The 18,344-nt window shown below is 30.5% G+C and overlaps 1 protein-coding gene across 1 annotated transcript in view; it reads right to left on the bottom strand.

The window, feature by feature from the left end:
* LOC129219053 (spectrin beta chain-like) overlaps positions 1–18,344 on the bottom strand; it is a 321,265-nt gene that overhangs the window by 105,674 nt on the left and 197,247 nt on the right. The window contains exons 33-38 of the mRNA XM_054853373.1: positions 10,917–11,123; positions 6,966–7,082; positions 6,360–6,473; positions 1,787–1,969; positions 1,564–1,709; positions 71–296 (exon numbers count right to left, since the gene is read on the bottom strand). Of these exons, the coding sequence (XP_054709348.1) occupies positions 71–296; positions 1,564–1,709; positions 1,787–1,969; positions 6,360–6,473; positions 6,966–7,082; positions 10,917–11,123 (993 nt within the window). The remainder of the gene's footprint in view (positions 1–70; positions 297–1,563; positions 1,710–1,786; positions 1,970–6,359; positions 6,474–6,965; positions 7,083–10,916; positions 11,124–18,344) is intronic.

The following is an 18,344-nucleotide window of genomic DNA, read 5'->3' as shown; positions in this document are numbered from 1 at the left end:
TATCAATATCTGTAATTTCATTGAATGATCCTTATCAAAACATTCAATTTATTAACAAAACATAATTTACTTGGGCTTCAATTCCCAGAAGTTCATTTTCTGTAGTATCATGCTTCTTTATAAGGTCTTGCACATGAATGAGGTTGTTGCCAAGATCCTGTGGCACTCCTTTATAGTAGTTGTGAATGCGTGATAATATGTCAGTGACATCTCGATGATAGCGATGAATTTCAGCAGCAGCTTCCATTTTGAAGGCTCTAGCTTCAATGCATTCCACTAACTCAGACCAACGTGAACTGAAGAAAGTAAAAACATGAAAATTTAAATTATTTTTTTGTGAAAAAGAATTGAATATTTGAATAAATGAATAACACAAACTTGTCGCAAAAGATTTTTGTGTTCAAAACTTTTATGAAGGAGGGGAAATTAAAATATTACTGCTTAGTACCATTAATTGCTTTCTTCCTAATTTCGTCTAGGCACAGAAAATGCTTGCTCTTTTTCTTCATTTCCCTTTATTATAATTGAAAAGTAGACGTCTTGAAAATAAATTAAAAACTTAAACTATTTGCTTTATAATCTTCATTTGTTCGAACTAATTCCAAACCTAACAACAGTAATGTTTTTAAAACCTGCAACCTGAGGCATGGTCTGCACTAGGCTACAGTATTTCTTGACAGTTTGACAGTAGAGAAATAAGCTTAGACCAAGCAAAGGAAAGTAATTCCCATCCTGATGTCCAAATTTTGGGTGAAATTTCTGTAAATTGTTAAATATTTTCAATTTTATGAGCGGTGAAGTGCATAGTATTACATCCATTTGAATTGAATGCACCAGTCGACAAGAGCTCACAGGCAGTTGCCAATCCCCTTAATTCGCCAAGTAAGTAGCTAGTAAATGTGACATTTTATCTGTTAACTTAGTATTTCTTCCAAGCATCATGACATCATTGTCAAGAAACCTTGTTAACAAGCAGTTACTGAAACTTAAGAAAACAATGATTTTATACACCATTTCATACCACACCAACCAGCGAATTTTTTAATTAAAAAAAAATGCATAAGAATTTCTTTGAATGATATCCTTTTCAAAAATGGTATATTCTGAATAACAATTTGTTTAGTAAAATTGGATAAAAGCTGAGAATACACAAAACAAAACAAAGTAGTCTTTGTTAAAAATATGTGTAAAAGCCATCCTGGTTCCCATGACCAGATATTATTATGAAGGGTGAGAATTTAAAGAAATAGATTATTAGAAAATAGTTAATATTCAAACTAAGCACTTAAATTTTTAAATACAGACCAAGAAAATTAAGGAGATTTTGCTGCAAGAGTAGCTATAATGTACACTACCTTTCTCACGTTGCTAAAAAAATCAAAATTGAAATTGTTGATGAAAATAGTTAAAGTCAAAAATAAAATTTCAATTTCTTTAAACTATTTTAAACATTTGAGGAACACTCAGTTTTTTCCTTCCAAAGAATTATTCCTGGGATTAACCCAAGTTCCTTTGCATAAAGATTTTAGCAAGATAGATTTAAATTTCCTTTCAGAATTTTACCTTAAATATTCCATGCCATTTTTCACATCATTTACAAAAAAACAGTTGCTGTTGATTAGTCTCTTGGCTAAATCTTCATACTGAATAATACGCTTCGAGCCCAACTCTACTCTGTTGCGATAGAACTCAAAATTGCTGTGAAGTATCTAAAAGTAGTAAACGAAAAGAATATCATAGAGTGCACATGAAACACCAAACTTAATAACTGTGAATCATAGCCTACCAGAACATGCTCATAGTCTTCCCCATAGTCTTCTGATATAGCCTCAGCCATTTGTTCATTAATCCAAGATTTAAGCTCTTCAGTTTCATTGTTAAATTCATGACGGCTCTTGGACTCCAATAACTTTTGACGTCTAACTGAACACAGTTTCTGTATATTCTTCATCTCTTGGTCAATTACTTCCTAAAATGAAACTTATAGTATAAAACATTTGTGAAATATAATAATTAAATTATAGTTCATGCAAGCAATGTATCCCAATGACATAAATATTTTTAAATAATTAAAGAGGAAATAATCTGGTTTCATGCATAGGGATCAAATGTATCATTATACATTTGAAATCGTGGAAAATTTTGCTTGTTGCAAAAAACCTTGGGGTAATTCCATATCAAATCAACCAATGGTCAAAATGTCATGTCTTTAGATTTTGCTCAATTTTGTTCCAATGGAGTATTACCACAACAGAGAAAATATACAAAGTTTTAGAGTTTTTCACTCATTTGTTTTCGAGTTATAATATATTAAAGTTTTGACGAAGTTGAAAATTTTTCCTGACACGTTTTCTTTAAACGGCCGTAATTAAAAAACTATTTGACTCAAAGAGTTAAAACTGGTAGTGTTTTGTTCTGTATTTAATAAGGTTTTATAAAATATATGACATGACCTAGTTCTACCTTTTTCTTTTTTTTAACATTTTTTTGAAAAAAAAATTTTTTTATTTAAAAAAAAACTCAAAATCGAAATTTTAAATTTTTTTCAAAAAAATTTATGTTAATAAGTCTTACTTTAGCAACATTTATGCAAAATTTCATGATGGCATTATTGTGGTATCATAAGAAAAAAAATATTTCCTCTTTCAACATCTTTATTCATGTAACAATTCATACTGCTTGATCAGCTGGATCATCCAAAGGGGGTGGAGGGATGGCAAAGACTGTGCCATTAAGATTTTTAAGGGGATGTTTAAGGGGTATTTTTCGCTGTAAAGAGGTTTCATTCCTGTGGGGGGGGGGGCGTACAGTATTTCAGGAGGTGTTATTGGCACCCTTGGCTTGATTACCTTTATATATATATATATAGATGTTTATTTATACAGAAATATATATATATATATATATATATATATATATATATATATATATATATATATATATATATATATATATATATATATGCAGGTTTTTTTAAACAGCCAAGAATTAAAATTTATTAACTGAAAATATATTAGTCTACTTATCAATGGCAAATGGTCCGTAATCGAAAGTGTTGAAATAATTCAGTAAAGCAAAGGTCTCCAATCAACATTTTTTCATTCCTATGTTCATGGGCTGATACGGTAGAAGGGCTTGACCATTGTGAGTCATGCTTCAGCATCTACATCCCTGCTACCCATCCCCTAAGTAGCCACTGCCACTCATCAGCTGCCTGCTGTAACCATCAGTGCCTTAGGCTTTCTTCTGGTGTAATATGAAACCCTTCTGCTTTCTCCCACTACAGAGGCATTGAAATCTTCAATACTTTGTATGTTCTTGGACAGTGCACATTCTAAATTTTACTGCTTGCTTTCTTTGAGAAATTTTTTCCAAGTTTCATTGTTATTTTAATGTTAAATTTATGCATATTTTTGTTGTTAAGTGCCAACTTTTAGTTGAAAATGGATAAACAATGGAGCATATTTTGCTGCAATCCATTTAAAAAGGAAGAACAATGGGTGAAAAAAGATCTAAAAACTGCAAGCTTGTGGATGACAACACTAACATATGGCATTGAAGAAAGAATGAAAATTTGTACTGCTTGTCGCATACAATTAAGTAAACAAAAACATTCTTCAGTTCCTGAAACTGATGATGTTATAAGTGAGTTCAGCAAAGATCCAAAACCAGGCTCTAGTACAGAGGATCCCGAGTTCATGAGCCCTAATAATGGGGATGTACAGTTTGAACAAATTGTGGGCTATATGAGCCCACAATCAAGTGGGCTGATAATAACCTTTTAAGTCAATTAGTTCTTCGATAATAGCCTTTTAAAGATTACTGAACGATGTAAAATTTATGATGCTTCCAGAGTTAAAAAAATTTATAACTTCGGAAAGAAATGTTGAAAAAATTTGAAACTTCAGATTTTTCATCATGGCGGTGTGTATCATAGACAGATAAAAAATAATTACATTCTAAAACATTGACCTTAAAAATTTATTTTTTATTGGTTGATTTGACATGGAATGACCCATTAAAGCACCGTTGAAAGAAGAAAAAAAAAATTTCTGCGTGATACCAAAAGAATGCCATCTTGAAATTTTGAATAAATGTTGCTAACAAAAGGCTAAGTAACATATATTTTTTTCAAGAAAATTAAAAATTTCGATTTTGAATTTTTAAATTAAAAAAAAACTTTTTTATTAAAAAAAATTATAATTTTTTTTTTTAGCAACTAGGCTTTGTTATATTTTTTGAAAACCTCATAAAAGACTGAACAAAACAGCACCAATTATAAACTTCTAAGTCAAATAGTACTCTAATAATAGCCCTCTTAAGATTTCATTCAATGCAAAATTTCGGATTCCTCCAAAATTTAAAAAATGCATAACTTTGCAAAGAATTGTTGAAAAAATTTGAAACTTCAGTTTTTTCATCCTGGAGGTAAGTATAATAAACAGACAAAAAATCATAAAAATCCAAAATATTGACCTTCAAAATTTATTTTTTATTGGTTGATTTGATATGGAACGACCCTATGTTTAAACTAAATTCTCAGCTTAAATGCAGCCACAGCTTTCAATGATTAAATCAAGGGATAGATAGATGTTGACAATTTAATCTTTTTCAGCATTTCTTCCCTTTATTATTAAATACTCTTAATTTAAAAAAAATAAAAAGACTATTTCTTTCTAACTGCAAACCTTTGCTTGCATATTTTAAGAATACTGCTATATTATTAATTAGCACAGTAGAAATTGGTATTTATGCCAAGCTGATATGGAATGACTCAAAGTTCAATTTTTAGGAGGCTTGTGTTATGCAATAATTAACAAATACATTATAAGGGAGCCAAATTGGACACTCACAGGGCCAGCACAATTCTAAATTTAAGAATTTGTCAACACTCCTATCGCTACTAAAAATGTCAATATAGCAGACATAAAAACTTATTAAACAATCACTCTAACAGGATTTTTAGAAAATTGATGAATTTCCAATGAAATAATTAACATACATGTTCACATACAAATCAAAAAATTTAGCACAAGGCATTTCTTTTACTGATCACATGTTTGAACCTGTTCTTTAGTTTACTGACCATTCCCATCTCAGGTCACACATACAGCTCACCTCCTATGAGCATTCACAACCCTGGTAATTAGGGTTACATAACAACAATGGCAGATCATTTGCACATTTGGCGCAGAGATGGCAATGATAATTCAATGAGTCAACTGTCTTATAATACTTGTATAACTGAATCAAAAAAAATGATAAAATCATATGTAAAAAAGGTGCAGTGCAAAGTTCAAAGTTCTCATTAAAAACCTGTGCAAAAACTTTAAATGTAAACATAAAATATAAATTTAAACGATGGCAAACATTGCATTTTAAAAAATGTTTCCACCTAATTTCAATGGGTTGACTTAGCACTTGTCTTAGAAAAAAAAACAGCCAATGACAAGAATTGGAATTCAAGCATAATTATTATAACTTGAATAAAATGTAATAAATAAAGGTTTTAACGTATAAAAAATTGTTCAGGAATATTCAGAAAAATGAAACTTTGCTTCCTTACTTGAGGGATTTCAGGAAATGCTTCAAGAATCAAATAAAGACAAAAGCTCATTAGATTGAAAATGACTCTCAGCAAAGTAAAAATTAGGACAAAATTCTTCATTTCTGCAAAATTCACTAGTGATATGGATGAATTAGAAATGGTGTGCGGTTATACTTATAAAAGACAAGACAAATTAATGACTAGAAGCAGTTAAACTTGACTGAATAGCATTTGAAATTGCCCTGTTATATTTAAAAGTGGTCTCCCGATTTGTTTGAAAAGAAATGATTTTAATCAGAGTATTCTGCCTGTATAAACTTATGTTTTATTACATGAACATTAATAAGCAAAACCGAATGAAAGCTTCATACAACAGAGAAGCATGGAGAAATGTATGTGAGGAATGACCTGAAAGGAGCAAAAGCAAAATACATTTATCAAGGAGCAAACCAAAGCTACTGATGTTGATTTCCAGGTAAAAAAAAGTCAAAAATGCACTGGGCAGAGCTTCCTGGTAAATCACCAATGTCTTACCTAGAATACCAAGGGATAAAAAAGACAGAGGAAGAGACTAGTGTTGTCAGAGAGATGAGATTATCAAGTTGATAGGAGCAAAATATTTGAAATCTCTCAAAATTTTTCAATTTTGTTCTGAATTTTACATGTAACTTTTATTTTATTGCAGATGAGGGTTATGTTAAAAAATATTTTTTTTTACTATACCTTATTTATGTACTTATTTATATACAGCTTTAATTTTACATAAATATGCCATTTTTCTGAAGTGAGTATTGTAGAACATTTTTCTTACCATTCTATTCCTGATAATTTTTGAATCAGGATGCTTGGATTCAACAAGAGCATTTGCTTGATTTGCAAGTTCATCCACTAGACCTTTGTAAGAATCAATTTCCAGTTCCAAAGCCTTAATCAAGAAACCATTATTAACAGTTCATCATTAGATAATGGATGCACAATTATATTGTACTTTTACTCAAAGTGTAACATAATGTCTCAAAGCAATTCAAAGATAGGTTGAATAATGATTTTTAAAACAACAGAGTTTTATAAGTTTAAGTTCATTCATATATAAATAAGCAAAATGTTTACTAGATTGTGTTTCTTCACTTAAAAATTTAACTAGAAATAATCAAAAAAGTATTCTTCTATTTTCTTTCTCACATAAATCTTACCATATACACTCTGAAATGTAATATTTAAGAATATTACAATAAAAACTGAATTTAACTTTCATTATCCTGATATTTCTTCCATTAAAAACACTTCATTCCTATATTATGAGGAAATTAAAAAACGAAGCACAGGACAGTTTAGTCACTTTAATAAAACAAAACTGAAATGCAACATTTATCAGTTACATAATTTATTTTAATATTAAAACAAATAATCATAAAACCTGATGCTTAGTTAGAAGTTTAATAACTGCATCAGCATCCTTTCCGTAATCAGCATTACTTAGAACTTGCAGTTTCTCTGATATCCATGAGTCAATTTCTCCAGCTTCACAGTAAAACTGAAACCAATTTCCTTTAATAAATCTCATTTAGAAAAAAACTAAGACAAAATACAATCTTAAATTACTTTTAAACAAATATATACCATGAAGTAAATAGAGACAATGTTTTATTCCTAAGCTAATAGTGAAAATTCTTTTAAGAAAACTAATTTTTCCCGTGAGTCCCCTTCTTATAAATAATACAGAGTGGGCCAAAAGTATAGAGCGCATTTCATACTTGAATAAAAAAGAACAAATTGAGGTGCATACATTTTTCTTTTTTTTATTGGAAAGATAACATAAAACAATTTTTTCAACAAAACTTTATGCAAAAAATAATTTTCATGTAAGCCAGTGCACAGCACAACAGCATTTCTCAGGAACATTTTTCTCATTGCATTGCAAACTTCTAAGGTAAATGAGAAAGCAATGTCAGTTTTAACATTCCATGAAAGTAAATCTGTTACAACTGAGTACGTGCAAATATAGTTCCGGATATCAATAAGCTAAAACAAAGAATCATTCAAGTCACTGGAGGAATATCTGTTGAATTGCTGAAAAACACTTAACGTGAAATTGAATTTCATCTTTTGTGTGCCACTAAGGAAGCTCATGTGGAACTTTAAAATGTTTGAAATTGCATAGTGTAAAATTAATTTATATTATCTTCCTAATAAAAAAAAGAGACATGCACATACCTCAACATGATTTTTTTTCTGTTATTCAAGCAAGAAATTAAAAGTGAACAATACTTTTGTCGCACCTAATATTACTTAAAAATTTATAAATACCAGAAGCCCTTTCACAAGCTGAAAATTAAAACTAAATTATTTTTTATCGATGAAACAAACTCATTCACTAGAAAATTTTAATGTAATGTATCTTTAAAATATATTTTTGAACGAACATACTATAAGGTAAAATTAAAAGAAAAGAAACTGAAAGCTTTATATGTTTTCTTTTGAATAAATAATGTGATTCTGTAGCATAAAAATTGATGTTTCCCCTTAACCTCTTTACCATTATCAGCATTCCTTAAGCATTTTGATTTGTTAAAAATTCATCAATAACTTTTCATAGCTTGTTTAGAAGCAATAGCAATATGAAATCAAACACTTATTGATGGTTCACATTAAAGTAATGTTTGATGTTGTACGTTTAAGGATATGTACAGCTGCGATACAGTGTATCGTCAAACTGATATAGCTTAATTTAAAAAAGTAATAACAAAATTTATGCAGACTCTTCTGAAATATAATTAGAAAAGATTGAGGAAACTAAGAAATTCCCTTTATTAAAAATTCATTTGCACCACGTTCAATGTTGAAGCGAATGTTTCATGATACAGTTAATAAAATAAAATCCAAGATTTATAAAAGGTTTTATGTACCTATAGGGTCTGGTGGGGTAAAGTGGTCATAAAATCGTAGGTTTTCAACTTAGGTGGATAATAAATGCAACAAATTCTTTAAACACTTCACCTTTTTTTGTTGTTATTTTATATTGCATTATTAAAGAACACGGTACATTGAATTTTAGGAAGAAAAATATTGATTTTAATAGTTTTATAGAACTTTCTTTTCCCTATGTTTTTATGACCACTTTACTCCATGGGGTGGGGGAAAGTGGTCATAGCATGGGGTAAAGTGGTCATAGTTAAAAATAGTAGCAAAGCCATTATAAAGAACCCTAATACTTGTATATTTCAGTTGTTCTTATAATTACAAGTATATTCACGAGTACATGACTGTATACACGGATATATACGTGTCGTGTTATACACAAGTAAACACGTTCCTATATGAGTAGATACATGTACACATCAGATACATGCATGCACGTGCCTACTCAAGTATATACGTGTATATACGAGTATATAAGCATGTATACTTGATTACCTACAGGAGTGTATGCGTGTCTACATACGTGTCACATGTATATACGTGTCACGTATATGTACGTGTCACATGTCCATACGAGTATATACGAGTATAAACGAACATCATATGCACGCATGCACTTGTATCTCGAGAAAATACGTGCATACTTGAGTATATATGTGTATAGTAGACGTATATACGCATATATCAGTGTACATGCATACATATACGGGTATACACGAGTTAATTCGTGGATACATCCACTGTGTCATTGTACGTGTCTACTCACGTATATATAATATGGAAGCACGAGCATATATACATGTATACGTGTACACACGATTGTATACTTGTATAGACGTATATACGTACATTAACGTGTATACACCAGTACATGTATGTATACACGAGAATATACGCTTAATATATACATGTCGTCCTACAGAGTGAATATAAGCTCTTGGGCAAAAATCAAAGGGATGTGAGAGGGGAGGATAAGAAGCAAAGAATCATAAGGAAGTTATAATCACTGACGGGCTACATGCACACAAAGCCAGAAGGCAAAGCAGGGCCCAAATTTGTTGCACAAAGATGATTTTACCTAACATTTTAGTTTTTAAGAAATATTTAGAGCAGTTGTTGAAAGTTACGGTCTGTAGTAGCTGTAATACACGCGTCGCAACAAAGGCACAGCGGCTGATGAAAGTTTTTCAAAAGTCTCGTTATTGCAAAAGAGAGGAATCTGTGAATGCAACGCATGTATTACAGCTAAAGGCCGTAAATTTCATCAATCGCTTTAAAACTTTTTTAAGTCCTAAAATGTTGTGTAAAATTGTATTTGTTTAATATATATATATATATATATATATATATATATATATATATATATATATATATATATAAATTTGTGACTTTTTTTGCGTCCATCAATTTCCCACTTTGCGTGCATGTAGCGCGTCAGCATTGTGTTTGTGACCATATGTTCCTTATTAACTCTTGCTTCTTCTCCTCTTCTCTAACACCTTTTATTAATTTGCTCAAGAATGTAAACTCACCCTGTATACTTTTACATCATATGCTTGTATGTAAATGTCTACTCAAGTACGTACGGGTATATACATGTCTACCTGAGTATATAAGTGTTCTTACATATACGAGTATAAGCGAGCATATACGTGTATAGTAGAATGTATAGCTGTATGGATAAAAAATACTTGCAGATACCCATATATGTATTTATTGGCGCTTTTATGTGAATACGTCTATGTACATGTCTACACGAGTATATATGCATATACTCGTATATTTAACCCCGTTTACTGTAAAAACAATACATATTGAGTAAAATTAATATTTAATTTGTATCTGCTTTATCTCTAAAGCTGAAGTGACATTAGAAGAACAATATTCGTTAAGCCTAATATTAGGACCACTTTACCCCATCTTACTTAAATTGTTCTAAAAAATTATCTAAAATAGATTCAGCTAACTGCTAACGAGTAAGAGTTCTTGAGAAATGTAGGAAGCTTCCTGTACAGTCAATCTGTTCCTAATTCTTACAAACAAAATTTCCCAAGGATGTTAAAATAGGTGTTTAGATTTTAAAATTTTTCATGTTCACGCAAAATATTATTTTTTACCAAATAAAATTTTGCCAGTTGTAAAATTTTGTACTCAAAATGTAGTTTATAACTGCTTTACTCTAAAATAAAAGTTTCACATTCATTCGAACGTTTATTTCCAAGCTATAGCCATTTATTTGACGTATGACCACTTTACCCCATTGACCACTTTCCCCCACCAGACCCTATAAATTAATGCCTGACACTTGATGTTTCACCTCATTTTATAATATGCATGTTATGGTAGCTAAAATAATAGTCTTCCCCTTCAAAATACAAAATAGTTAAGCATTTCAAATTTTGGTAATATTTTTGCAATGTATTATAAAATGAACAACAAGTGCTTTTACCATTTCTGCTCTGAGAATTGAGCTTGCAACTTCTTTCTTGGCAGCAAATATTTGTAATAACTCATTCCACTTTTCTTCCATTAGTCTGCAAGACTTGCTTACTTCACTTACTTCAGGGGGACACTCTGCATCTGTTATTAACACAAGAACTTCTGAAAGAAGTTTTTCAATGACTGTTCGGTGACTTTCAATCCAAACTTCAGCATTCTAAAAACAAAACCTTTAGCTAACTTAAAAGTTATATGACATACAAATTCTTTTCATCGTACATGTTTGGATATTAGAATGTTAAAAAGACTTTTATGGTGCAAAAAAAAAAAAAAAAAATTTACAGTTTCTCTTTAACTTCTTATGTCTTTACATAGATACTAGAAATTACTACTTACAGAACTTATATAAGGGCAATTCCACGAAAATGTTAACCTGAGCATCAAAATTTCAATATTAACAAAACTATAAGGATTGTATATCATTTAAAAGCTTGAAATATATATTTTTTAAGTGTACCAAACTAAATTTTTAATTTATAATTTTTCGTATTGAAAATAAGCCGTAACAGATGCCGATATCATTTTTGGATTTTTTGGGGAAAATTTGGCATGTAGTAATCAATTTGTTTCCTAAAACAAATTCTAACTAAAAGGAAAGAAGGTTGGTGTATTTTTTGTACTCATAATACAGTTTTATATTGGAAGCTTATATCAATAAATATCTTTATAGTGTTTTGTTCAGAAACAATCTTAAAACCAGTTTATAAAAATGTCAGTCAGTTACCATAAAAAAAAACAACTTTTTCCCCTCAACATGAAAATTATTGGTGAAAATTTTCCAAAATTCATATTTTCTGCCTACATCAGAAATATTAAAATGCTGATGACTTTGAAGTTTACATCCGGAACACCGAAAATTCCTTGGTAACTGACTGACACACTTGATACGGTAACTGACATTCTGTTTAACTTTATAATGGCTGCAATGTAATTAAGTTAATACTCCTGAAAACAGAATTATTTCGTTTTTAGCATTTTAAGTGATATCAAACAACCCAATTCTTTTAATTTTTAGGAATGATAGCATATTTCATTGATTTTATTCATTAATTATTCTTACATAATTTAGTAATGCTTGAGCCTAAATTTCAAAAATAATTGCCGAATATTCGAAAAATACATCAATTCAAAACAAAAGAGGAAAGCATTTTACACAGTCAGTACAGCCAACTGACAAATTTACAATATCAAAACTTTCACAGGGAAGAATAAAATTCAGAAATATGGGAAGTGACTGCTAGTAAAGAATATTTCTATGGAGTTTCTTGTGATCTACAATATTTTATAGCAAGAGTGATATATGGAAATAGGGGAAAGGCTAAGGTCAAATTCTTGATAAAAGGACTTGTTCAATCATATTAGTGGCTAAGATGATGTAGAGGAAGTAGTAATAGTTTACTTTTTATAGCTCAATAATTTTACAAGGATGTGATCTATTTTTAAATATTGAAGAAAAATAAAAAAATTTCAAATCCTCTAGCATTTAAAAAATATGAGGGAAAAAGTGGTTATTGATAGAAAAAAATAAAATCTTATTTTAATTGGTTTTCTTTTGCGTAGAAATTTATTTACAAATTTATTTACAAAAAAGTCTGTTAGGCATTTGGTCAAACACATTTATAGATAAAGTAGGCAATAACAACATCAAAAAGCACAAATTGCAGATTACTGTAAATTATTTAACAGTTCTTAGTTTCTAAACAGTTAATATTATCACATTTATAGCTGCTACAAAGAAATACTATTGAAGGAAGTGCTGCAGAGTTGTAATCATTTCAAATACTACAGCTAGGGTACACTGAGGGTGTAAACTACTTTAACAAAATACTAGGTAGCACAAAATTGTTATTTTGATGTTAAAAATCAATTTTTATAAACGCTTTGTATCGCCCTTGCTTTTAAATGTCACAACTGTCATATTAAAATTATATTTTTGTAGTAATTTTCTATATGGTCTATTACTTTGGTTGTCCTCATTGGCTAAGGGTCCACTGGTCTAGCCCTAAAGGAAAAGAAAGCTCTGCTTTTGTGTACACTTATTTGTATGTTTTGCTGCATAATTCTGAATTTTTTATGTTAGTATATATAGGAAGTTTACAAATGTCAGTCGATTAGCTCACGAAACTATTCGAATTACTGTAATTTTGTTATTTCATTAATATTTTTGAAATCAAATGCCGTATGCCAGAAGGTTATTCATTTTTCTTTGATCCCAATTGAAATTTATGAACAATTCCTTTTGCTTTCAGAGGAGAGTATTTTATTGAATCTATATTACTTTTCCCACAGTTTGCATTCATGTCAGTCAGTTACATTGCTTTTAACATTTTTTTCCCACCATCTAAAATGCATTTTAAAAATTCAATTATACCATTGAATTTAGCTTGAAAAGATCGATAAACTAGGAGAGAATTTTTTTAAAATAGGTACAGTGGACTCCCGCTACAACGCGATTCAACTTACGCGAAATGGCTATAATGCGAATTTTCCACGAGTAATGAATTTTAGAGCTGACGAGAGCTAATTCCTCGTCCAAAACACGAATTTTTTTAGAAGGAAGTATCGGCTTCGTTATTGACAACTAAATATATATTTTGTGAATGTTATTACATCTCATTAGCATCACACTGACCATCGAAAGTTCCCACATCAAACTAGTCTAGGCATCATGTTATTTGTGCATAAAAAAACCGCTCAGCATCTTTCTTTTTTTTTTCATTCTAAATATTAAAGTTGATGAAATATAATGGCATCTTAGTGAGCTGTTTCATCTAAAGTTTATGAAGATGGGGAGGGGGGGAAATGAAGTTTCTGACAATAAAAAGAAGATTAAGATTCTCGATATGCTTGGACAACTACCAAATGTTAACGGTAGCAACGCAATAAATATGTGTGAATTTTCCATACGTACAGTTAAAAGTGAAAACAAGGAACTGATGTGATATACCCCACCCTTGGCGACTTTTTCCTGTTGGCGCCAAGAAAGCGTCGCCAAGAAAACGATGTATGACGACATATGTCATACATCATTCTTAGCGATGCTTTTTTAGCGCCAACAGGAAAAAATCAGATAAAAAAACATGATCAAAGCACTTCAGAACACAATATATATAAAAACAACATAAAAGCACAACAAAAAACATCACGAATATATGCTTCAAAAATGTACAGGGCCGGGGTTTTTTGTAAACATATTAAAATACAATGAAATAAATTATTGTATTAATTACAAGTCGAAATTAATGCATTAATTTTTTTTTTCATCATTTCTCCGGGATACGAGCCCTCGGTCTCATAGTACTTTCGTAATGAGACCTTGGCTCGCCGGCCCTGCCTCGGTCTCATTACGAAAGTACTATGAGACCTCTGGCTCGCCAGGACCTCGCTCCGCTCGGTCTGTTATCCCTCCGACTGTTAATATACATTACAGTCGGAGTATGGTCACAGTTATGTATATTTTCATGGAGACACCCAAGGGTGGCTCCTTCCGTTCAGTGTACAATAATGACACAGTTTTAAGTGTGAAATATGCACCATTATTGTGCAGATTTATTAATAAAATTCAGCATTTTTCAGAGTACAACCGAAAGAACTTTCAATTGTTAACATAAAATTCAGTACCTAAAGGAGGCACGTTAATAGAATGTCTAAATAATTCGTGGCATCGATAAGAATTAACTTTTAGAACAAAATAACCGTACTATTTCTGTAAAATTAATTTACATACAGTAAAAATAAAGTTAAAAACTACAAGAACCCCTCAAGGATTTGTAAAAACAAAAAATTTTGGAAGTGAGAGGTTTTTTTTGAATTCTAAAATAAAGAACTTACCTTTTTATATGGTATAAATATTCACACTCAGTCTAAAACAATACATCATATGACAATGGCATGTTACAGATACACACCACGTTGGATTTAACTTTTAATTAACCTTCAAGTTTGAAGAAACTGGCATTTTCTAATGTTTTTACTTCAAAACACAACTACTGAATTTAAACTAACACAAAATAAGCATTCCTGTAAGGTATATTGCACGAAACAACACCACGTATCTCTCCTGCGTGAAACCCAAACAACCCAAGTAAACAAGTTTGAACAGATCTGTAAGATTGCCTTCGGGTTGCTAAACACAGGTTAGTTTGGCCAGGGATGCCATGCATAAAAAATTATCGCCTCATTGGCGAGAAAAATATTTTAATTTTGTGCAAAAAAATCGAATGTCGCCAAATGGGGGAGTATATCACATCTGTACCGAAAACAAAATGATATCCGTATAAGTTCCGAACTTAGTTTCAATGTTAAAGCTTGCAGAGCCTGAGTAAAATATATGAAAATGGAAGCTATTCTTGCATTGTGGATTAAAGAGATTGGGAAGAGGGGCTTGTTGCCATAAATGGAAACATTATAAAAGAAAAGGTGATTCAACCGTATTTTAAAATGTATTTAATAAAAAATAACGAGCTGATTATGCAGCATAAATCTTCATCTTCATTTTTTAACTCATATATATTATTAATTGTATCTACTGTACAGTACTATTATAGTGCAGCATTTTATTATTACTACATACTGTACGTACTGTGTTGTTTTATTTTATCAATCATTCTTTTTGTGCATTTTAACTATTTTATGTTGAAGAAAACAGCTTTTTTATTTTTTAAATACAGTAAAAGTTGAGTTCTTTATGTAAGAAACTGTAATGTATAGTTGAGGAATGCTTTAAAGCAGTTTGAGAGGTGCTTACAAATGTCTAAAAAATTTGGTATATATCTAAAAAAACGTTTATGCATACATTTTTCCACAACGCGAAATTTCGACTTACGCGACGAGTCTTGGAACGCATCCCTCACCTAAGTCGGGACTCGACTGTATTTTGTGTTGCATGTTTGTAATAACAGTCAGTTGCCAATCTGTCAGTGAGTCACCAACTTGTCGTAAATACTGCAAATCTTTATTTTAGCAATACCTGTACACTGGTCACCGAGTATATGAATCCCATTTGTTCTAAACAGTTTGGATTCCATAAAGAGGCTGATTCAATACAGCTGGATTTTGTTCTGTTTAGTTTGATTCAATTTTTCACTGTTTCAATTAACCCGAGTCCATTGTATCAAATCTAACAAATGTATTTTCATTGCTTGCTTTTATGTAAAATTATTTGTTTTGATGCTTAATTTTAAACATTTGCATTAGTATATTTAGAAAATTTCAGAAATGTCAGTCAGTTACCGGGATGTCAATCAGTTACCAAGCAGTTCTAATTACTGTAATTCATTATTGTAGCAATATTTTCCAACTCAAATACCACAGGCCGAAAATTTATTCATTGTTCTTTGATCCTGATTTGAATTTAATAAAAATTCCTTTTACTTTCAGATAAATATCTCATTGAATCAGTATTACTTTTCACACAGGTTGCATTCATGCCAGTCAGTTACCAAGCTTTTAACAATTTTTCTAAAATCACTCAATATGTATTTTGGAAATTCAATTATACCATAAAATTCAGCTAAAAAAGTACAATAAGCGAGGAGAGAAATTTTTTTTTTTAAGTTAATATTTTGTGGTTTATGTTTCAAAATACTTATCGTTTTGCTCTGTGAATGTCAGTCAGTTACCCATGGAATCGCCCATAACTATTTGTGTATGTGTGTACAATATATATAATGTAAAAGGCTAAAGAGAAAGATTCCCCCAACACTGCACCACTGGTCAGTCAGTTGATGCTTTAAATATAAATTTCAATTTAAAAAAAAAAAACAATTTTAAGAAATAGTAGTAAGTACTGTAGCATTATGGTAATGCAGCAAAAAGCAAAACATTGCATTGTTGTCAACAACTATACATCTTGTTAATACAGTAGGCGCCGCTTAATGTGATCACGGTTAATGTTATCATTCGCTTAATGTTATCAGAATCATGAAGTTCCGGAACTCTTGTATGTTAACATACATTTAAAAAGTCGGATATTGTAATCAGTGTCTTCGTTTGTTGTTATCACTTTTTCATAAACTTTCAATTTTTTCCCGGTTTTTGTTCCTCGATTAACAGAAATACATAGGCAAACCTTGACGAGACTAATTTTCTGTGTAACATTTTGTGGTTTTCAATAGCAGTTCAAAATTTTTCTAGGAATGAAGCTACAGAAAGTTGGCCCCCTAGTGACCAAAGACTCCTCCTAAGAAAACTTTCTTTTGCACCTAAAAAAATTCAATCGCTGGACATGTTGCAGGCATTGATGTAGGATCTTCATTATTGCCATTACTTTGTAAACTAATAAAGAATTGTGTCAAGATTGAAAACAAAGTGAAGTTAAATTAAAATTTAAACAGCAAGCAAAGCCATGCCTGAAAAGATAGAAAAGCTGAATGTGCTTTGAAACTGGTTTACGAATGTCAGGGAAAATGGTTATATTTTACTTCAGCTATTACTATATGATTAAAAATTGCATAATTTAGCTTTAACTTTTTATAATTCAGATACTTCCATTTTGTTAATTTAATAATTTATAATTTAAAATTGCGTTCAGTTGAGTCATTGTGATTTCAATTTGAGGTTGCCGAAATAAATGCACCTTAATTGGAAAGAAAAAAATCATTATTTTGTGTCTCCTTGATTCTTTTCGGTTACTGTTATCAGTTGGTTATTGTTATCAAATTATATTTGTCCCAAAGTGATCACATTAAGTGGCGCCTACTGTAAATATCTTTTTAAAGCTCAGTTGAAAATTAAAAATGAAACAAATTATGGTGACACCACCAGTAACAGACAAGGGTCAAGTAACAGATAGTCATAAGTTTGGATTTAAAGAATAAGAATTTCAAGTGGGTAAAACTGATGTTGCTGTGGTCCGTGAATATGGTGCAACCATCTAGTGTTATCGGATTCAATTTTATGAGCCAGTTGGCATTTACAAAACAGTGGTGGAAGGTTATGAACAGTAGTGTGTATCACGAAAAACTTTTTTTGGAAATTCAAAATTTCAAGTTGATAAAGAGTTGTCACTATGAACACATACTTACCAAAAAAAATATTTTTGAAATCGGAAAATATTTAGGTCTCTCGGAATGTACTTGAAGTTTCAAGGTTTTTACTAAAAACGATGATTTTTCTAAAAATTTTACGCACTATGTATGAAGCAAAAATAGGTATTCAAGCGCTATAATGGCCAATTTAAAGTAGAACCCATCAATAAAAAATTCATTAAAACTAAAATTTAAATATTTAGGTCTCTTGGAATGGTCTCTTGGAAAACCTCACATTTTTGAGCATTGGTCATAATATAAAAATATTTACATTCCCCTCAGAATAATTTGGATTGTTGTTTCATAGTACAAACAATGCTCAGAACAAATTCAGAAGATGGTTTTTATTT

Source organism: Uloborus diversus, chromosome 3 (assembly GCF_026930045.1).
Source record: "Uloborus diversus isolate 005 chromosome 3, Udiv.v.3.1, whole genome shotgun sequence".
NCBI classification, from domain to species: domain Eukaryota; kingdom Metazoa; phylum Arthropoda; class Arachnida; order Araneae; family Uloboridae; genus Uloborus; species Uloborus diversus.
This window is presented reverse-complemented; position numbering and strand designations above follow the sequence as displayed.